The sequence below is a fragment of the Indicator indicator genome, chromosome 26 (genome assembly GCF_027791375.1).
Source record: "Indicator indicator isolate 239-I01 chromosome 26, UM_Iind_1.1, whole genome shotgun sequence".
Classification (NCBI taxonomy): domain Eukaryota; kingdom Metazoa; phylum Chordata; class Aves; order Piciformes; family Indicatoridae; genus Indicator; species Indicator indicator.
Window position 1 is genome coordinate 14231953 of NC_072035.1, and position 22650 is coordinate 14254602.

At 43.7% G+C, this 22650-nt stretch overlaps 1 protein-coding gene across 1 annotated transcript in view; it reads right to left on the minus strand.

Annotated features, from left to right (window-relative positions):
* MED13L (mediator complex subunit 13L) overlaps positions 1-22650 on the minus strand; it is a 206077-nt gene that overhangs the window by 22355 nt on the left and 161072 nt on the right. The window contains exons 10-20 of the mRNA XM_054392955.1: positions 18941-19669; positions 17424-17646; positions 16018-16123; positions 15499-15623; positions 13830-13929; positions 10263-10483; positions 7019-7224; positions 3682-4628; positions 2405-2584; positions 1247-1470; positions 460-652 (exon numbers count right to left, since the gene is read on the minus strand). Coding sequence (XP_054248930.1) covers positions 460-652; positions 1247-1470; positions 2405-2584; positions 3682-4628; positions 7019-7224; positions 10263-10483; positions 13830-13929; positions 15499-15623; positions 16018-16123; positions 17424-17646; positions 18941-19669 — 3254 coding nt within the window. The remainder of the gene's footprint in view (positions 1-459; positions 653-1246; positions 1471-2404; positions 2585-3681; positions 4629-7018; positions 7225-10262; positions 10484-13829; positions 13930-15498; positions 15624-16017; positions 16124-17423; positions 17647-18940; positions 19670-22650) is intronic.

A 22650-nucleotide genomic window follows, 5' to 3' on the forward strand; every position in this document is an offset into this window, starting at 1 on the left:
TCCTTTGCAGAGTTTTAGTGAACTTACAGAATTTTAGCGAACTTACGCCTCCTACATAAACAAATGTCATGCTCGAAGGCACCACACGCATCATTCTGCCAGGCTGCTGTGCTGATACTTCCCAGCAGCATACCAACCAGATCAATTTATGCATTCAGCCTTGTGTAAAATGTCTCCAAGACACACAAACATAACAAACTGACTTTTCTATAAAGATAAGAATTGGCATTTGAATCTCTGACATGATCACCAGATTAATAAACAGCAAAAGAACTTTCTGAAGTAGGGAAATGTGATGTAGAAGGATGAAAAAATGAAAATAAAACCTCACAATGCCTTTTATATTTTGAAACAGATCATCCTCAGGGGCTTAACAATCAGTCCTGTTTCCACCTACTGCAAATAGCCTGTGCCATAGCTGCAGCAGGAAGAGCCTGGCTGGTGTCACGGCAGACTCACCTAGGTGATGCCGGCAGACCTGGGCGTACAGTTTGAGCCTGGAATGATTGTCGCACTCCTCGCTGCCCCAGGGCTGGCTGAACCACTCGCTCACCAGCTCGTCCGTCAGCTTCTGGGCCACGCTCTTGCCCACCCGCATGATCCCATCACGTAACACTTTGCAGATTGGTTTGTGCTGGCCCAGTCTACACATCTGGGGAAGAAAGCAGAAATGCCTGTCACTAGATGCCAAGCACTTGAGGAAGTTACACAGTCTGGCTTGTAGCGCAACCCCTTATTGCCAGCACACAGCTGGTGGCTTCTTAATAAATACAACCCCAGGAGGCTGCCTTCACCTACTGACTGGAATTGCCCTTACAGCAAAAGTAAGGGTACAAAGGCATCTTACATATTAAGTTGAACAGTGTGCATGATTAGAAAAGAAAATGTTTTTATGTACAGCCCAACAACAGCTTCTTTAATCTGCACCTTGCTCCTTAGGTTTGGTTGGGCCTTCATGCATTAGGTTGCAGCTGCATTAATATGAGAGTTATATCCTCTGTTAAACAAAAGAATGGGTGCTGGCACGAGCAGGTGGCAGCAAACACCTCCAGATGCACAGAGACTCACAGCTAACTCAATCCAATAGCCCTGTTGGACTCTGGAAGTGCAGAAAGTCCTGGGAATGTAAGAAATTCTTACTCTAATAATTGTTACTTTAAACCCCACGGATTTCTCCCAAGGAACATGCAGTAGAGTAGAAATGACACTTAAGAAGAAACAATTCAGCGTGGTTTCTCTTTCCAACCTCGTATACAGCGCTCAAGTCCCTGAAGAAAGTTTTGGCTCCATCGAGCAAGGCCTCATTTTCTGGACACACCACGATATAGGCGACATCCCGATGGCCCCCGTATGGGTCTAGCAACAGCCTCTCCCAGAAGGGCAGGGAGAACGGAGAGATTGTCAGGAAGTCCTTGTCATAGCCCACCAGTAAAGTCGGGATGGGGAGAGGCTCAGGAGACTCCTCAGAGCCTTCAAAGAGAACAAAGAGAGAACAAACATTAGAATAACTGGCTTGACTGCAGTGGGTTCTCTGATGCAGCAGTAGAGGGTTCTCTCACAGGAGTACTGCAAATCAGTGATCCCTTGCCATGCTGAGTCTCCCTAGAAGTTATTGAGTGGAAGTGCACATCAAGGCTGTACCACGCCTGAGAAACCATATTCTCCACAGTCTTTTTCCTTGGGAAAAAGGATTTAATAATGGAGAAAAAAAAGATTTATATAGTGCTTAAGAAATGTGATAAAATCAAAGTTCAGTGAGGTAGAGTAGAGGGAACTGATCCAAGCACCACTGAAACCTTCCTGCAGAGTCACAAGACAACATCTTTCACTATTCTGTAACCAGGACTGCGTGTGTTAAGAGCAAAATAAAGTGCAGGTGAGGAGCACATTTAATTGGCTGTCATTACTCTGCAAATGTGCACATACAAAGTCTGGTTTGTAATCTGTGTTTTCCAGAAGCGCCACTTAGAGCCAGAAGACACTGACACTTCTTGTTAGGAATATGGAAAACCTTAGAATCAGCAAACCTTTTCGTGGAGAACACCCCCCACACTCAGTATGCTTGCATAGCTCAGCAAGCCCCTCTTCCCCACTGTGATTTGGTTCAGCTTGAGCAGCTTCCTCTGTTGGTGCTGTTTACACACCAGCTTCTGTGCATGCCACAACCCAGATCTGGATAGGGAGCTTGATCCTCACCCAGCCTTTCTGCACTACATGCACACATTCATCAACCTGGAAGGGTAGAACCTCCACTCCAGTGCCCAGCATGTGATTCGAATGCCTTTGAAAGCCTTTTAGAGCTACATGCAGAGCCTGTTTGTTGTAACAGCTCTCCAGAGGAACATGCCCATTCCAGAGCACTGTTCTTTCCTCTGACTGCTGCCATACACCACAGTGCACGCACCATAGGTTCCCCGTCCTGCCATCTTATGGAATTGCTGCCAGGTGAGTGGTCCCTGCACATGCTGGATGTTCTCCCAGGTCCTTCCTGTCCGCTTCTTCTGGATGGCATCCTGGAGAAAGGGCTGCAGTGACAGCAGCATGCGTACCACGTCCTGGGAGGAGAGCATGCTGATGTCCAGTACTGAAATGACAAAGGAGCACCAGTCATTTTCAGGGAGGAACAGGAAGAAGAAATCTGGCAGCACTTTTAGGTTTATTGTTCCTTCACATTGCTCTTCAGAGTGCCCTCTGTGCAACTCTAATTAGCTTAATGGCATCTCCGGTGATACTTTATGAAAACACTCCTGAACTAAAGCTGTCACCCTAGGCCTTCTCACACACCTTTACAATGTTCGTGTTGTCAGAGCACCTTCAGCATCTAAATAAGGAAGATCTGATCATAAAATCCCTTATTTTTTTTTGTCTTGGTGACACTGTCATACAGAGCTGCTGTATGCTGACTGCTTATACCCTTCTCTGAGAGGGGATCTTACAATGTTTATAAATATCTGCAGCATGGGTGTCAAGAAGAAAAGGCCAGGCTCTTTTCAGTGGTATCCTGTGATAGGACAAGGGGCAATGGGCACAAACTGAAACCCAGGAAGTTCCACCTCAACATGAGGAAAAACCTCTTCACTGTGAGGCTGCTGGAGCCTTGGAGCAGGCTGTCCAGAGAGGTTTTGGAGTTTCCTTCTCTGGAGACTTTCCAAACCCACCTGGATGTGTTCCTGTGTGACCTGCCCTAGGTGATCCTGCTTTGGCAGGGGGATGGACTTAAGAGGAGATCTTCAGAGGTCCCTTCCAACCCCTACCATTCTGTGATTCTCTAAAACGAAGGGGCTATAATTCTGCCTTCCCCTGCACACCTGAATTTGTTTTGCATCCCTGCTTCAGATTTGTGAATTTCTACAGACTCTTTGCCAACTTAGATCACATAGAATCAGAGAATCATAGAATCAACTAGGCTGGAAGAGACCTCCAAGATCATCCAGTCCAGCCCATCACCCAGCCCTATCCAATCAACTAGACCATGGCACTAAGTGCCCCATAGCCTATGGTCAACTGGATAATTGGTTCTTTAGAGATCATTTACAGAGCTTTCAGAAACCTTCTTTGTTTCCAGAATGAGAACTATTAAGTGGGTCACACATTAAGTGGCTTAGGATGGGCAAGTTTCAAACAAATGTACCTAAGTCACCAAAAAAAACAAAGGAAGAAAAGATGTATTCTGAGCCATACCATTGCTGTGAGGCCAAGAATGTACAGTGGCACTTCTTACGAGGGCTTCATCCACTTTCCCACCTGTGGGGTTGTCCACATACTGCCTGCCTTGCTCGAGGGCATTGAAGCACTCAACCCAGGAGTCATTGCTGTCGGCCTGCAGCCTGTCGTAACTCCAGTTCATGCAGGGCAGCGTCTGGCGGTTGTTGGAGGCCATGTAATCCAGGCAGCTCAGAGATGTGAAAGGCTGTGTGTGCTGATTCTGGAGCAGCAGGAGGAGGCTCATCGGAGGTTCCTGGGTCCTTCGAGCTCCTTCTCCCATCTGAGATATCAAGTTGCTTTGACAGACCATCAGCCGCCTCTCTGCAGCTTGGCCAATGTCCGAGGTCCTGCCGAAGATGTCCAGCTCGTCCTCGATGAAGAGCCCGGAGTTGTAGCCCAGCTTGCGGTTCATGATGGCGCTGAAGCCGCAGGTGCAGCGGTACTGGTCCTCGTTGGAGGAGTCCGGGATGTAGAGCCCCACGTCCGCACCCTTGATGTTCATGTTGCAGGCGCAGATGCAGCAGCTGTCGAAGTTGCGGTCCTTGAAGATGTTCAACACCGAGTCAGAAAGGATCAAGGTGACGTACAGGCTGTGGGCCTCTGGGATGGGCTGGACAGTGGCTGGCTCCACAGAATTGAGCGGTCGGTTTGTGGAAGGGGTAGAAGCAGGTGAACCTTGATCTGTGCTGTCGTACTTTACAGATCCTTGCCCGCTTGCAGTACCCCCACCTCTAGGAGTCCTTGGGGTCCTGGGAGTGCGTGGGGTAGGGACAGAGAAGCGGGGAGTTGCTGGTGACGGCAGAACTCCTGCTCCACTGTTGCTGGCCGGAGCAGTGCTGTTTAGTGTCACTGGAGTATTCATCTGAGGAGTGTTCATCTGAAGATAGTCTTGGTCAGCCAAACTCCCAACACTAGGCACATTGCTGCATGAAACAGAAACAAAAACCAGTCAAATGCCATCACAAACTGCTTGGCTGCAAAGATTGGTTTTGTGAAAGCTTCTCTTTAAACACAGGGAGACGATGGTGCAAATGGAAGGAATTCTTTATAGCCTCAGTAACGGATGAACACATGTTCTGCTCAAAACCTTCCACCCGTCTCTCAACTGAAATTGAAATTCTCCTCATGAACGCTGTTGTCTCTTATCAGCATAATCAAATGGTATCCTCTCTGGCACGTAGCCCTCTTAAAAGATTATTCCCATGGCCTAAAACTCAAATGTTCTTGAGAAGAACCTCTAGATAAATGATCAAGTTAAGATTTTAGGATATTTGTAATTCTTCTAGGGAAAAGTGAAAGATTCTCAGTGGCTGTTTTTAAAGCGGTTATCTGTTCAGAGATGTACATTAGTGGAAATGAAAAAAAATATTTTAGAGGCACAGAAATCTTCCTTTACTTCAGAAATCATCCCTGTGAACAGCTGTCAGAAGTCATGTGTGTGGCACAACATACCACATGGCCTCATGGTGCTGTGCAGCTGAGAATGGCATTTCAGATACTAGAAATGCAACTGCTCATTTGGCACTGCACAGTCTGCAGCACAGTGTGACACATCCCATTACAGACCCTCAGTCCAGTAAAGCTAAGAATCTTATTTTGGGGCCATCTGTCGTGAATGGGGTTTATTACTCTGGGTTTTGCCACCTTCTGCCAAATTCAAGTGACCAAAGGACAGTTTGTACATTCCCATGAGATCTGTCATCTCTCTGAATGACTCATACCAAGGAGCCGCAATACAGGGCCAACCAAAAGAGTAAGATTGAACTTTTCTGTTTCAAAGTTGCTGATAAGCTGCTCACTCATCTGGAAATGTGTCCATTACATACTAGGGCAAGGAAAATGCTGGAAGAAATAAGTCTCTTGATAAAAGAGGGGAAACAGGATTTCTTCATGTTTGTGTGTTCTTTCTGTGTGTTTTGTGTGCTGTTTAACAGGAGAGCTATGTTAGTGCTCACACATCATTAGTGACTTGAAAAGGAAAATAGTGAAGACCTCATTCTGCAGAATCCTCTTATTACCTTGAACTGATGCATGTCCAGCTCAAAGCAGGAGAGGAAGGAAAATAGGAACAAAGGTTTGAGGGAGCTGTGAATCTGAAGCACACTGACTGCCTCAGACTAATAAGAAAAGGTGACCTAGAAACCTTGATTGGCAATCAGCACTCGGTCGGAAGCCTGCAGTAATAATCTTGCCTCTAATTGGATTACATTGAAAATGAAAGGGGTTTTTCCCCAACAAATACCTGAAATTAATAACCAGCTCAGGCCTGCTGAATCAGTTAGCAGCATGAGAAAACCTGAGAATTAAATTGCTCCCTAGGCACTATCTAGGGTTTACAATTTCTTCTTTGCAATTCTTTTGGGAGCACCGAAGGATCCTTTGGAGCTGGGAAAGGCCTGATTTAAAGGATTCACAGACTGATTTAAAGATACAGGCTACTTCCTCTAGAAATGAATGTAGTGCAGCAGGAGACCTCTATACTATTATTATGCCTTTTAAGAGGTTCTATTAATTTAATGTTGCAAATTCTTGATAGCTTTCAAAACCCCCAGCAATGAGTTTTTTCTACAAAGATTGCTGATTTCTGAGGCCTAAGTAAGGAATATAAGCTTTTCTATTTAACAGCAATGTTTGCTTATAGGTGACAGCACTCTCCAGTTTGGCATCTCTTCTTTCAGCAGCTAGCAAGGGGAGAAGAGCAGACCTCCCATCAGCATCTGCCTGATGAGCAGCTCCCCAGGTGACCCATTCAAGGTAAACCATGAGGACTCGGAAGAGCCACCACGAGCACATGGAGAAGAGAGAGATGTCACAGGCCTGCTCAAAATGTTAAAAGCCCTCAGAAGGCAAACTGGTATCATCAGAGCCAGATATCATCAGCCTGAAGCTCAAACTGAATCCACACATACAAACGAGTGGGAAATCTAACTGTAGGTTAGAGATGGGAGGGCAGAGACAGGAGAGGTTAAGTGCATTAATTTTATTCCCTAACACTTTTGGTTTATGTTGAGTTACAACATTTCCCTGTATCAGGAATCACAATCAACCCAAGTGTCCCATTTCCCCATACACACTTCGGTGTAGTGAACACAAAGCGCAGCACCACCAAGCTCCAAAAGCTGTTCTCAGTTCAAATATTCTTACTGTCAGAACTCTTTTGATCCCAGACTGACAAATTTAAAAGGTTTAAAATACATTTGAAGGCTATTTTATGGATCTGGTGTGTAGTAAAGCAGTGTTATATACTCAAACATTTCAATCAATGAGCCATTTAAATTATGCAAAAGTGATTTCCTACCAGACTGTTACTTACTTGTAGCCATCCCTAATGAAGGTGGCTGCAGGTGGCAAAGGAAGTTGTTCAATTTTAGGAGGAACAGCCCAAGAAGGCCTGAAAATGCAGGCATCTGGTATCTTCAGAGGTAGGAGGCACTGACTTGGCAGTATCTTCAGTGGAGCAAACACAGAGGAGCCCACAAAAGGTTGAAATGATGGAACTTTGTGCACGTATGAGAAATCCTGTAACATCCAAGTGACATTGTTTACAACTATGGCAAGGTTGCTCTGTAAATATTTAGATATTTACTTTTAATTAAAGTCTGTACTGAAAAGCCTCTACAAATGCATTTTCCCCTAAATGAATTTATTCTTTATTCATTCTACAAAAACATTCAAGAACAGTTCCTTCAAGGAAACTCAGCTGAAGCTCCTCGTTATACTCAGATGCTATGCAACTTCAATGTCAGCAGATTTCCCAATCAGACTGATTCAAACAAGCTGTGTCTGAAAAGCGAGTAGTGAAGGAGGAGATCTTCATACTACCTAACTTCAAGCACCTAAGTCAGGCACTTTGAAAATTGACCTTTGTGGGACTTCTGCACTGACAACGGAGAGAGAGGCTGAGTGACAGTGAGAAGAAACCATAGGTGCCTTAAGACAGCCTCTCTGAACAATAACAATACACTATTATTATTAATAATAATAGGGATTAATATAAACCAAGCAATAAGAGTGGACACTTCATGCAAGCCAAATATTAAATAGAAACAGAGTATTAAGTATAAATATATAAACAATCCAGTAAGCAGAAAATACAATACAAATATCACTTAAGTCCAGTGAAAGGGACTTGAATTGACTGTCAGCTTGGTTTGCAGAGGATGACACCAAGAACTTCAGCCAGAGTTTCTAGAGCTATCCCAAGCTTTTTTCCTTTGAAGGCACTACTGCAAAATAAGACTCATGACTGGAAGAGTAAGAGTAGTCTCAGAATGTCAGCATTCAACATCTCCTTAGATCTTTGCATTCTTTCCCTTGCACATTGCAAAGCATTGAGAGATGAGCAATGTATGGATTATTGCCTTCAGCTGCTGAACACAGCACAAGAAACCTTCTTAGATGTTCTCAACATGTTTAGCAATGGGTTTAGGTGCTTGTTTGCCCTGCTGGTATATATGAGCAGGTGTGACACTTAAAAGCAAGTCAGCTGTGCTATTGGAAATGTTACCAGGCAGTTTAAAATATGTATTTTAATACTCCTAAGATGGTTGTGAGGGAGGTTGCAGTATCTTCAGTATCAATGACACCCTAAAATCTGTTCCCACTCAAAAACTTCCAGCTCAAAAAAATTCAATGCAGATTTTTTTTTCCAGACCCAAATTATCCTAGTTTTAAGCAATGAGTTTACTGCACAAACAGAAGAGAAAAAACTCAGCAAGGTCCATGGCATGGCAAAGTCTCACAAACCTTATGAAAAACTTATTTCAGGCTTCTTAAATAATATAAAAATTGGTGGCTGCACAAACCAGACAAGGCAAATGGAACACCTGTACTCCAGAAAAGCCTCTGAAGAGATCTTACCATGCCTTAAGTTAGGAAGTTAGAAGGAAGAATGGATCTGTCACTAACACAGCAGACTAGCTCCATATGCCCAGCTTTCAGATGGTTAACTGTCTTCACAAGGGGCATGCTGGTAACTAACTGCATCACACCCCTGCAAAGCCTCTGTAAAAGCTCTACCAGCTCAGCCTCTTCGCAGACATCAGCTTGATGGTAGGCCTGGGAGCTGGTAACTCCTGGGTCTGACTGGACATGCTTTATGACAATACTGAGCCATGAGCTCTCTTACTGCCTCCCATGCACAGGGCTTTCCTCCTGTCCCAGGAACACAACTGAGTACTCTGAGAGAGACAGTCACCCTGTGGCTTGCTGTGCTTGGCTTTGTCTGCCTAAGGCACATTGCTAATGCAGGAACTCCTAACTGACTGCACCATCTATACGAGACCAATTCATGTGTCAGTCTTCTCTCACTGATGTGAAGCCACTTCTTGCCCATGCAACTGCAAGTGCTGTGTCTTTCTGCTTGTAGCTCAGCAATGCAGATGTGTGAAGCCTTTTGGTGGATGCCAACACTCACAGGAGCACCAAGTGAGAGGGAGGAGGTGGTGCTGGGGACAGAAATGGCTGCTGCCATAACAGAGAGAGGGTGGGCCTGACAGGAGAATTAGGCTATAAAATCAAGGGTTGGGGAAGACAGAGTTATAGCCTCTATCTCCCTTTTTATTAGCTGTGTACAAATGAGCTTGCTGCAGAACAAGGTGATCTGTATTTCTATACAGAAAGGTGCATTTTTCAATGAAAAGCCCTTCAGGCTCTGTGCATGGCAATATGATACTGACAGTCTGTGACAGAAGTGACAAAAAAAATCGGCCCAAAGAGAATAGGCACAAGCAGGCAGAATGTTTTTATCCTGCCTTTTAACCTGTGCTAAGGATGGCAGGATGAAATACAAACCAATGGGCAGTAGGTGCTTATGTTGAGTCCCTTCATGTGATGCTATGGAAAAATGGACACATCTTGGGAGGTGAGGCCTAGGAGCCAGCAGCAGAGTCCCCAGTTAAAACAGCTCTTTACTCAGATACACTATAGGGCTCAATAGAGGAGGAACTATGTGACATTACCTGACCTGTGTTATACAGAAAGTCAGATAAGAATGGTCCCATCTGGCCTTAACACTTGTGAAGTAACATCAGCTGGAGAAGAAAGAGACCAAGTTCAACCCCTGGGCTTTCTCAGAGATTTTCAACCCTAACCAAAAAAGGCAACATTTCAGAGAGAAAAAGGCAGCCTTGCTACATGCATGATTTTATCCTTGCTACATCCCCAGGGACTGGCAGCAAGGAGTGGCTACATATAAAAGGTGCTACAGAAAAATTATCTGAAGAAATCAATCATTTAACAGCTACTTAGTCACATAGGTACATCCTTGCCCTTAGGCACAGGGCCCATTTCACACACAATATTGTTTGTTTCTGAGAACACCCAAGAACATTACCAACATCAAATTACAAGAAGAAAAATGCCTATAGTTAAAAGCAGGGAAACAGTTAAAAAGCTCTTTTACTAGAGAAAATTTTTCCCACTGAAGACTGACCTGTACTTTACATGGCTCCAGTTCACATTTGTTAGTCAGCTACACACACTCCATGTCACTTGTTTATACAAATCAAAGCATACACAGATGAGATTATAAAAATACCACATCTTTGGCATGTTACCTTAAGTTCTTCAGGTTTAGGGCTTCCTAATCCGTCCTCCACCTCCATTTTAAACTCAGCAAGCTGTGTTGGAACCATGTTAACCATAGGACTTTCCATCATTCCCAAGGTAGTCACGGTCTCTGAACTTATTCCATCTTTATAGCTCATTACTGGGGAGAAGGCAGGGTGTTGTTCTAAAGAAGGTGGTGTTGGGAACATCCTTTGGAGATCTGCCACAGCTGAATACAATGAAATGACACACTGTTAATCACCAAAACACAAGTTGTGAAGGAAGTCTAATAAAATAGCAGAGACTGACCCAAGACTAGTTCTTATTTCATCAGTTACGACCTAGTGAAGATTCCACAGGAAAACTGGAGTCCTGACACCAGAACAAATGCATGAGAACTTAACTCCTAGGGTTACATCCCAAAAATTCTCAGGGGTACTTTGCAAGCTTTTGTTCAGCAGCAACAAGAAACTGGTAGATGCCTCAATTCCATGTACAATGTTAACAGCAACAAAAAAACATCATGGAAGAGATTAATTGACAAGAATGCAAAGTTCTGCCCAGCAGTGGTTGCTAAGGAGCTAGAGAGCAGCTGCTCCCCTTTGTCAGAGCTGATAGCCAACCCTCAAACGGGTGGCTTCTGGGATGGGCCTGCACTTAGCTGTGTTTTTCCACTGAGCCATTGTCCTCTCATTTGGTCCATAGCAACGGAGCTCCTGAGGAGAAGACAGGCCACTGTTGCTAAAACAAACACAAGCCATTTTCCTTAACAATCAGACTGCCAGGCATCCCAAAGTGACACGGGTCAGAGGAAGACACACAACTGCAATTTGCCATATCAAGATATTAAGCCAAGAAAATTCTTAAATTACTTCCCAGTAAAAGAAGAACATAATGCAATCATCCATCAAGTATTTTCTTTTTTTAAGCAAAACAAAAAACCTGATCTAGTGGGGTTGGAACTGGATGATCTTTAAGGTCCCTTCCAACCCAAACTATTCTCTGATTCTATGCAGACCCCAACAGAAGTGCTTTATGAAGGGCAACGCAAGCAAACACTAAGCAGAATAAAGTCTTGCATTTTCTCCCCAGCTACATTCTTTTCCCTTCCAGCTACCAGCTTCTGTATTTATTTTCCTTACAATTCAGAATATAAGATGTGTTCCTGACTTGAATTGGGGCAGATGTTCCCTGGACATAAGCATCACTCTGGTGAACTTCTGTTAAAAGACTCCAATCAGAGAAGAGTGAGTCTCAGCTGTGTCTCTACTGAGATACTTTTTCTGACAGACTGAATGTCCAGTTCCATTTCCCTTCCTACACATACACCCAACCCCAGCTGACAGGACAGAAGCAGAAATAAGAGCTGGAGTTACAAAGATATACAGTGCACAAAGATGTACATTGACAGTACACTTTGATAGGGTGCTGCAGCCACCAGAGGCATCTCCACTCTGCCCTAACACAGCCAAACCCTGAATTTTCTTCTGCTGTGCAGAGAGATGAGACAGCCAGTCTATTTAACTCTTTATTTAACTCCATTCAACTCTTTAGGCAAAGTGAAACAACTCAAAGAGGTGAAGTTCTCTCCAAATGGAGTTCTGTTGGTACTAATAGTCAAAACTGAACCCAAAGTCTTTTACAACCTGGAGTAAACAATGGGCTAGGAATTATTCCCACTCTGTTCTTTGAATTTGAAAGACCATAGTCTTGTCCTGATACTGGACCAATTAATGTTGAAAACAGGTTCAGCAGAATGGGAAAAAAAATAATCCACCCATGTTAAAGCAACAGTGTGCTTTAGAAGCTGGAGAAAGGAAGACAGGAAGGCTCAGATGCAATGTGGCCAGCAGGACTTCAGTATGATGTACAAGGCATCGCAGTGCCCTGCAGGTACTGTTCTGCCTCAACAGCTGGTGTCAAGGGGACAGCCACAAGCCAGAGTCCAGGGTATCTATTTACCTTTCTAGTCTATCATTTTCTCACACTAAGGCTCACACCAGTTAGCAAAATTCTGCAGTGCAGATTCATAAAAAAAGTTTAATTACAAAAAATCCCCCAACCCTACAGCAACAGGCTAACCACCATTACTCATTTTCATGTGTGCCATGCTTGAAAAAGCTTTGCATATTTTAAAAAGCTATGGATCAACTAAACCTGTCAAAATCCAATCTCTGTATGCTTCAGATTTCTACATTTGAGTAAATCAGCACAGCTTTTATGAGTCCATAAAACTCTGACTCATCTCCTCCAGACTGGGTTTTTCTTCTCCTCAATTTGTTCTCATTACCAGCTGAAGTTAATGAGCAGGCATTAAAGAATGATTTGCAGAGATATTTGATTTCTGCTTATAGCAGCCACAAAAATCAAACATTCTTCTTCCTCACCACAAGTCATTTGTAATTCATAATCTGATTTGTTGGTGTTATAGCAAAAACTCTCACCTTGCTCCTCTCTCTCACACATACCTTTCCCTCTCAAGATAAATGCTACCTATATACACTGAATCACAGAACCATTTTGGTTGGGAAAGTCTAGCCCTTAACCCAGCACCACCATAGCACCACAAAACCATGTCCCTCAGCACCACTTTGAAAGCCCTCCAGGGACGGAGACTCCAGCACTGCTCTGGGCAGCCTGTTCCAGGCTTTGACAACAAGAAATTGTTCTTCATGTCCAACCGAAACATCCCCTGGTGAAATTCGTGGCTGTTTCCTCTTGGCCTGTTGCTTGCTTCTTGGGAAAAGAGACTGAGCCCTACCTGGCTCCAACCTCCTTTCAAGTGCAGGAAAAACAAGGAAGCCCATGCATCTTGGGAGCAAAAGTGATCATTCCCAACAGTTGTTCCACCAGTCTTCACAAAAACCTCTGTTGTTTTAGCCTGCATTTCATATAGTTTGAGCATATTAAATTTACTCTGTAAGTCTCCTGCACTCCTACAGCCTTCCTGTACCTGTGTAGTGCCTGCACAAGCATCACTTCTTCCATAACCATCTATAAAATGTCTGCAATGTGTCTGCAGTTAGAACCTTGCTCTTCCATCTTAACCATGTCCTTCCACATCTCAATTAAGCCCTGAAGGTGATTTTAGCCTGAATTTATTGAATGCTGAATACAATTTTCTTGCAAGACAGGTTCCACCCTAACAGCCAGTTGTTAAGTCACAACTTCCCTTTCTTTGAATTCTTTATAAAGAATGATTTATACTTAAAGAGGGATATGGTAATGGTGCAAGTGACTAATTGAGATTAAACACTCAACTGAGAACAGAGAGGACAGCTTCTAAATGAAGAATTGTGACAAGTCCTTCCCTCACTTGCAATCTAAGACAACAGTGTCAAAAGAAGAGCATCTCAAACCTCAGCAGGCACATGACAAACATATGTCTGTGTCACATCCACTGTTCCCATTAAAATCTGCTTAGCCTTTTAATGTTGGCATCTGGTCATGACGGAACAGCAGTGGAACAGTACCTCTTAGTCCTGAAAAAAGTGACTTTGCAATACGCCTACAAAAGGCTGCAAGGAGATTTGAACTGTCAACAGAATGGTCACCAATCAGCTGGTGGCACTTACTTGGTGGGTAAGGTACTGCTGCTCTACCATCCTTCCCCAGCGGGCGCTCCTCAGAGCCTGCTGCGGGCAGCTTGGTTGAGCGAAGAGCTGGCGAGACGGCCTGGAAGCAGAACAGTCACAGCCCAGGGTTACACAGAGACACAAATGTGTAACAATTGCATGCACAAGCTGGTCAGAATTCTGAGAACTGCCCAAATGAGATTTCACAAGAAGGAAACAAGAAGTGTCATGTTCTGCTCTCCCATCCACTCCCCTCAAGGAGTCTGGATTCCTTTTTCCGCTCTTTCAATACTAAAGCAAAACAAAGTCTCTGCAATATTTGCCTGTTTGGGCTAAGATGACAGTGAGAACACAACACAAAGGAAGGGACTTTTGACAGCTGCTTGTAGTGACAAGATGAGAGGGAACGGATTGAATCTTGAGGAGGGCAGATTTAGACTGGAAATTAGGAAGAAATTATTTATAGTGAGGGTGGTGAGACACTGGAACAGGTTGCCGAGGGAGGCTGTGGGTGCCCCCTCCCTGGAGGTGTTCAAGGCCAGGTTGGATGAGGCCTTGAGCAACCCTGGTCTAGTGGAAAGTGTCCCTGTCCATGGCAGCAGGGTTGGAACTAGATGATCTTCAAGGTCCTTTCCAACCCAAACCACACTACGAATCTATGAATGCCATGAACAGATTGCCACAGGGGACCATCTCAACACCTGCAAGTTTTAGGACAGGAAGAATATTAGGTCTGTCCAGGCCAAGTTCACAGCAAAAGGTGATTTTTATTTTGATGGAACATCCCTCTAATAGATTCGTACATTAACTGTGACCTCCTAAGTGCAGTCCGTGTGGAACAAAACAGAATTGGTGCACTTGAAAAGTACTGCCAAGAACCAGACAGTCATCTTCTGAACCTATTAGCTGTTACCAGTCAGTTCAGGATCACCTTCTGTATCATTTGGGCTCTATTAGAATAAGCTTAAAACCAATAATTGTTCAAATCTTCGCCTTTCCATGTGTCTCTTTTTTTTTTTTTCCCCTGGTAACTGATGTAAATCTGATTTTCTATTTTTGTTTCTTAATATCCAGCAACTGTTCCTCTTTGCATTGAAGTAAACTGTTCATAGGAAGAGAAAGGAACACGCTTCAGAGAATCACTGAAACTCACTAAGGTTAGACTTATTTTTCTTTGGGCAGCTTCTCAGGAGATAAAACCACAAATTCTCAGTTAATGAAAGCAGGATCTTGTCCATAACTCTCAAACACACCCCAAATGCTGACAGATGTGAAGGACACAAACCTAGGGGCAAAGCACTTATAAAGCAAACACCTTGCTTCAGCTGGCGAAGTGTTCTCATTGCCTGGCTGTGACTGAGGCAGCAAGTTAGCTGTACAGAGTTTCTCCTTCTGACTGGAAAGTTCAGACAACACAAGTGCTGATGTCACTGAAGTGATTTGCTAATACAGTTGAATTACGACCAGTGATGATTTCTCTCTCTGATGGATCTCCTGAAAGAACCTCTCTCTTGCTAGCAATTCTTCCTAGTCAAAATCCAAGCCTGCCTACCTGGAAACTCTCTTCCTTATCTATTAGTGATAATTGCTCCCCATTAGGATTCCATTCTCCTCCTCCTTTTTGGCCAAGGCTTAAGCCTACAGAACACTCAGTCCCACAAAGACTTACACCAAGCTCATCTTCATCTGAGTTATCAAAGATATTATCTAGATCATGAAGTGATGGAGCCAGATCTGTCACCTGTGTGAGGCTACCAGAGCCTGCTCGGCCTGCAGCATTGTCTTGCCGGGTATCTGTCAAAGCGAAAGGGAAAAACACATGAAAATGGGAGCAAAGACAAGAAATAAAACTTTCTCACTTTGACTTCTCCCTCTACACAGGAGATGAGTAAGGACCACTGAGGCCTCTTTTCTATGGTATAGCCTAGAAATAGCCTTGTAGGCATGGTTTGAGCATGGGACAGAATGAAAGTAGCTACTGCTAAACTTCAACATGATAAAAAAAAAAAAATCCATCAATGATGTTATGGTAAAAAGGACAAGCAGCATCAAGTTTGTTCCATCTCAGGAGCTCTGCATAGCTCTTATTCTACAGCAAAACATCCAGAGACGTTCCTTTACAGATTTTATTGCATCTTTGTGTATTTTTGCTTTGCTTTGCAGAGCAAATTAAAGAGCTTTCACTCACCAGTCTTAGGAGCAGAACTGAAAATGGACATGGCATCTTTTCCTTCAGGGCCTGGCGTGGAATGACCTGTTGTGGGGATCTCCTTGGTACCAATTCCATCTTCTGACTGCAAAAAAAACCACTGCAGTTTTTAATGGACATGAATTTTTGCTACTTAAGGACACCGTCAGCCCAAGTCAGGGCTCTGGACTAAATGCTTCCAGAAATACAAAAAGTAAATCTAAGAAAGTAAAAGAACCCAGCTGTCTGCTGTCTATCTATGTCTTAGGAAAAACATGAAGTCACATTGTGTACGACTCACAAAGGATTCCACAGACACCAGTTAGCTTGGACAGCCATTAGGCACCTTATTTTCTCCAGAAAACATCCAGAATTTGAAGCATGGTGGCTGCCTGCACAAGTGAAAAGCCAGCCAGGGAAACAGCTCCATAGTGGGTAAGATACACACAAGTTCTACATGTACAGGGCAGGTGATGACTAAAGAACAGTGACCAAATTGTTGTCTTTCACCTCTCCTACAAAAGCAGGATTAGACAATTGGGGCTGTTCAGCCTGGAGTAGAGAAGGCTCCAGGAAGACCTCAGAGCAGCCTTCCAGTACCTGAAGGGGACAGGAGATCTGGGGAGGGATCTGGGATCTACAGGAGATCTGGGGAGGCACTTTCTACAAGGGCATGGAGTAATAGGATGAGGGGCAATGGTTTGAAACTGCAACAGGGCCCATTTAGGCTGGACATCAGGAGGAAGTTCTTCACACTGACAGCAGGGAAACACTGGAACAAGTTGCCCAAGGATGTGGTTGAGGCCCTGTCCCTGAAGACATTCAAGATCAGACTTAATGTGGCCCTGGGCAGCCTGATCAAGATCAGACTTAATGTGGCCCTGGGCAGCCTGATCTAGTTGAAGATGTCCCTGGTGACTTCAGTGGTGTTGGACAAGATGACCTTTGAGGTTCCTTTCCTACTCAATGCAATCTGTGAAATCTGGAAGAACACCTGGGCTGGAGATACCTGAGCATAGCAGGGAGTAATGTGTCAAGGTAAAAAAAATACCCATCAAATTGTTCCACCTCTGCAAGTGAATTTAAGGCTCTAAATACTGCCTGTCTTAGCTGAAATCTGAAAACTGCTGCCAGTCAAGCTGGGTATACATGAACAGGAAATATTCCTTGCAACAGAAGTGTCTTCATACACAGATTCAGAGGGATGCCACCAAACACCAGCTCAAAAATACCACAGGGAAATGGAAGTTTTTCCTGTGTGCCAGTGCAGGAAAGAAACACATCATCTCTGAGCTTGGTCTGTGGAACAGGTTTGTGACTTCTGAGAGCTGTGGAGTAAATTCTGCACTACAGCACAGTAATCCAGTAAGGATATTAACGATAAAGATTCTGGATTTACACATTACCTTGTTCTTCTTCAGAGGATCTTTCTCAGCCCCGAGTTTGCATTTTTTATTGCCAGTGAAGCTATACTTTATATCACCATCTTCAAAGGTGTAAGGATCACTAGCATCTCCCAGGCCTTCTCCAGGTTGTTGTAGTAGAGGCATGGTGTCAAGATAGTTCAGTGTCTGCACTGGTTTCTGCTCTTCCAAGATTTTAAACCGTTTATTAGGTTGTGCTAAGAGCCTGAAAGTCAAAACAAACAAGCAAAGAAAGCCATCATGAAACAAAACCAACACAACTTTCACAGCAAGGAAAAAGAGCTGTCACACATAAACACAGGCCATGTCTCACTCCCTCCTGCTTGGTCAAGCAAAAAGACAGTCTTTCCTCAAAGAAGGGCTGCATTTGCTTACATTCGGTATTGAATATCTTACTGTATAAAGAACTGCTTTGGGACAATGAAAACAAATTGTTCAGGCATTGGAACGGGCTGGCCAGGCTGGTGGTGTTCACCATTCCTGGAGGTGTTCAAGAAACGTGTGGCCATGGCACTGTGGGACATGGTTTAACGGCCATGGTGGTGTTGGGCTGATGGACTCAATGATCTTAGAGGACTTTTCCAACCAAACCAATTCTATGATTCTATAATCTTGTCACTATATAAACCAAACACTCTGAAATACATAGAACCTTGTTAGCCTAGCTAGCTCCATTGGAAGAATCAAAATCCACATTGTCATCACTTACAAGTTCTTCCTCAATTAATTTTAGCTTTTACATTTTCATTAACTCCTCTCTTTGGTACATTTTTTTTTCTATGAGTTGTCAGAAAGCATAAAATTAATTCAAATTCTCAAGCTAAAGTTAAAGTTATAAATAAACAAATAGAGTATCTCTGCATAAAAGAAAATTCCCTACAATGCAGGTGGTTCATGCTCTCCACTGAGGAAGACACTGCATGTTACCCACAGTGTTCTCAAGTAACTTTTCCAAGAGATTCACATTTTTTCTTTCCTTTGTGCAGACCTGAGAGACAATTTGGGCTTTGAGCTTCAGTCCTACAGAGACTGAAGAGAACAGGAAAGCTTCTGCCCATCTCACAGAGCCCACAAGCACGACACAGTGCAATTCTAAACACAGGCAACTGACCAAACCACACTCAAGTGCCTTCACAGTGCCATAAACAGTTTTACTCAAACTTCTGTAGCTAGAAGGTTGTATAACTAAATACAGATTTTTCTCTTTTTTTTTTACATGATCAGAAGACATAAGCTTCATAAACCCCTTACATTTGCTCAAATTCCTGTGATACAGATTACAAAAAGATGCACCTGTTCTTCTAGTGGTCCAACAAAAAGCCAGGTATCAAAAACATTGCGACAACATCACCTTTCTGCTTAAGTTTTTGAGGTATCCCTAACATACATCACCTTTGATGTTAGAGGGAGGCCTTCTGCTCATCTCAGTTTCAACTGAACACAGAGTTTGGACATGCTTACAGTGCCAGAACCATCACCAGTTCAGCCTGTGCTCTTACCTTTTCAGTGCAGTGCTGTCCGAGCTTACTTCCATCTTGGCATCGTACCTCTCACAGGGCAGATCCGGTGGCCTGAACTCTAGATCGTCACCTGAAGGGACACTATAGCTCCTCCACATATCCAGTGACTCATTGTTCTGAATTACCCCACAGTACAATGCTGTCTCACTGACCTCTGCCATCAGAGGTAACCTCTGTCCAACCAGGACTGTCCTGTCATCTAAGCTGGGCAGCGGCTGAAGCTCCAGCCCGCTGCCATAGAGTGCTGGGTTTACAGGTACGGCAGGTGGGTCCAGATTCTCTGCTTCCTGACCTCGGGGCTGGGGGCTAAGCGTGGGAGGCAGAGGGGAAGTGGGGGAATGGGGTGAATCCATAGGATTCATATTCATTTGCTTGCTTGGATTCCTAGCAGGTATAGAGAGCGGCTTCTCGTATTTCCTGGAATTGGGGACTTCTAAAGAGGGCTCCATTCCCGCTAATCCCAGTTTCTGCCCTGATGTGTCCTGCTCCATGCATAGCTCTTCAGTCACCGAGGGCCGGTGGTGAAATGGCATCAGAGGCCTTTTTTGCAGCTTATCTCCTTTTTCCTGTCTCTCTGTGGTTTTGTGCTTTGAAGAGGCAGGAGGTGGCAATGCTGAGGACGACGATGTTCCCACGCTGAAGCCTGGCTGATTTATCGTTGGGGGACGGCTGGAGCCAGCAGCACAACGCTGTTTGAAAACCTTGTGCCTGAAAGCAGAGCCAGAAACAAGTCACTGGGTGTTTTACACCCTTATCTCATCTCATGGGAAAGTAACAGCCCAAAGGACAGCTCTGAGAAATCTAATCTCCATTCCTGATCTTTTAACAGGTTCTGGAATGGCCACAAGAACTGGAGCAGGTTGTCCCAGCCAGCCTGGCTGCAGCTTTCCTGAGCTATGGAGTGGAAAACAACAGTCTCCAGAAAGAAGCATTCAAAGGAAAGATCTAATGTTTGTAAAAGCTTAGTACTGCTTGGATGAAGTGAATACAACAAAAAAAAATTCTACACTACTGCTTTTTTTTTCCCCTGAAGAAAGATAGCCCTGCAGATAGCCTGACTGCTGTGGAGCTATACCACTGCTCTTGAACACTCCTGAGCAAACGGGAATTGGTTTCATTCAGTTCACAGACACAGTATATGGCAGGATGCTTCCATGGCAGCTTCCTCCTCCATGGCAGCTTTCTCCTCCATGGCAGATAAGGAAAAATAACTACAGCTCTAGTCCAAGAACCAAACTAAACCAAAAGAGCCACTACCCACTGATGAAGAAAGCAGGAACATTTTAAATATTCCAAACAAAAAATGCAAACACACAAATGTTTAAGCTTGAGGAAGGCAGATTTAGATTGAAGATTAGGAAGAAATTCTTTACAGTGAGAGTGGTGAGACATTGGAACAGGTTGCCCAGGGAGGTCATGGATGTCCCCTCCCTGGAGGTGTGCAAGGCCAAGTTGGATGAGTCCTTGAGCACCCTGCTCTAGTGGAAGGTGACCCTGTCCATGACAAGGGGTTGGAGCTTTAAGGTCCCTTCCAACCCAAACCATTCTATGAATCTATAAAACTGCCTTCATATTTTAACACGGCTTTTCCCAATTTGTATCCACATCTATGAGCCTGGGAAACACAAGACTGATATTCAGCATTTCAGTAATTTTATCATATAGCTGATGGTTGCCCCAAGGATGTTACAACAGGGACATCTACCTGGCCATATTTTTCTTGCCCTTTTTCGTTGTTTGCGGTTTCATTATTTATTTGTTTGTTTGGGTTTTTCTATCACAAGCAGCAACTGAAAGATGCATCGTGCTTAATATTTATACCTGCTTAAAGTTAAATATGCTGCAAAATAAATCACTCCTATTTTTCTTCATAAACAATGATATTAAGGACAGCAGTAAAACATTTCCAAACATCTAATGTTTACCTCATGAAGACAAACTACATTATCTAAGAAAAGTAGACTACTGGAGTGAAGAAAACAAATCTGCTTTTATGACTTAGTTATGAAAACACCCAAATTTTATAGCACACAGCACATGTCAAAAGGTACAAATACAACTTCTTTTGTTTGCTGCCTCTTTTTCCTGTAACCATCTATGCTGTGTGGTGCTGTCCTGGCTTCCTTTGTGGGTTTTGCTGTTATCAGGACGTTGCAAATTCTGTGCTGCAGCAGATGGTCTGTAGCTGCAGTCACCCGGAACGTGGAGCTAATGCCCTAGTAACTGAAGATTTGCCTTGAGAGTGTTCTTGTAACATTTTATTGACTTAATTCTTCCTCGTTCACTCTATTTTAACTGACCCCAGAAAACCATTTTAGACATTCTGTTCTCCAACACACAGAATTGGGTCTAGAGAAGACTGAATTTGATGCTGAATACCAGACAAGACTCTGTATTGAAGACCTCATCTTGACATTTCTACAACACCCACAATGGGCACAGTAATGAATAAACCAACATCTACATGACAGTCCAGTTTTTGCAGCACAGAGGAAATTTTCATTGCTGTTTGAAGTCAGGTATCACCTTCATTTTAAGGAACATGTTTTAATTTCCCAGTTGCTGTGTTTACTAACTCCAGCACGATGTAGTTATCACTGGAGGTATTAAGAGACAGCATGAAATTGTAAATGCAGCTGAACCCATCCGTAGAATCAGGTTTCCATTGCCCACTATTGATTCCTCATGCTTTCGAGGTAAAGCGGGACCTGTTTTCCACAGGAAAACACCTGGAACCCTGACAAAACATTCACCTCTTCTGCATTCCTGAGCATATCCATGCAAGCAACAAATTAATCAGAGAAGAGCAACACTTTCACTTCACATACTGCACAGAGTTTCCAGGTGGAACACTGCGCTCCATATGGTACACAATTCCTCTGCATTTCTTCAGCTCTTCTTCTCCTCACACCCATTTCTCTCTTCTAAATACACAATGAAGAACTGGCTTCATGAGAAGTCAAACCCAAAAGGTACAAGGACACAATGTTGCTTCACTCAACTTTGGACAATGGACATTTCTAAACAACAGTCCATTCGGGACTGTGAGAATGCTCTGTACTGCCAAATCTGTGCAGAGTGCTGGGGCAAGGAACACAAACCTTAAGGATTTGGTCAGTGTATAGAGTGGTATTAACAGCAGCAGCAGCCTCAAGTTTGCCTCACTGTTAAAAGAAAAATAAAGAAAGAGCACCAGCTATGCCCCAAGCAGAGAAAAAGCAGAGAATCACCTCAGCCACATCATTGGCTGTTGTGTTGACTGCTGTTTTGACAAAGACCCTTACTGTAGTTAGGGAGGGATGAGACAGCAAAAAAAAAAAACCCAAGCCCCTAAGGGGTTAAGCATAGCATGATCAGTGTCTCTGTTTGATCATACCAATGACTTTTACAGTTATGAATACTTGAGGAACAACTTCTTTAGGTCACAAAAACATCTTTACCAATTTTGTAAGGAGATGGGGTCCTTAGGAATTAAAAATGTCACAGGACTCTTTCACTGTTTCATCAGTGTCTTTTCTAGCCCTGTAACATCTATCTGATAATTTAAAGAGTGGTTAAGCAAAACCAGTGGTGCTGGTTTGCCTTTCCTGATAGAGAACTACCAGAACTTCAAGCATTCAAAGCTCACATCTCTGAAAAGCCTGAAGGATGATTTCATTAGCAGTGAGAACTGCTGGAGTGCTTCTAGC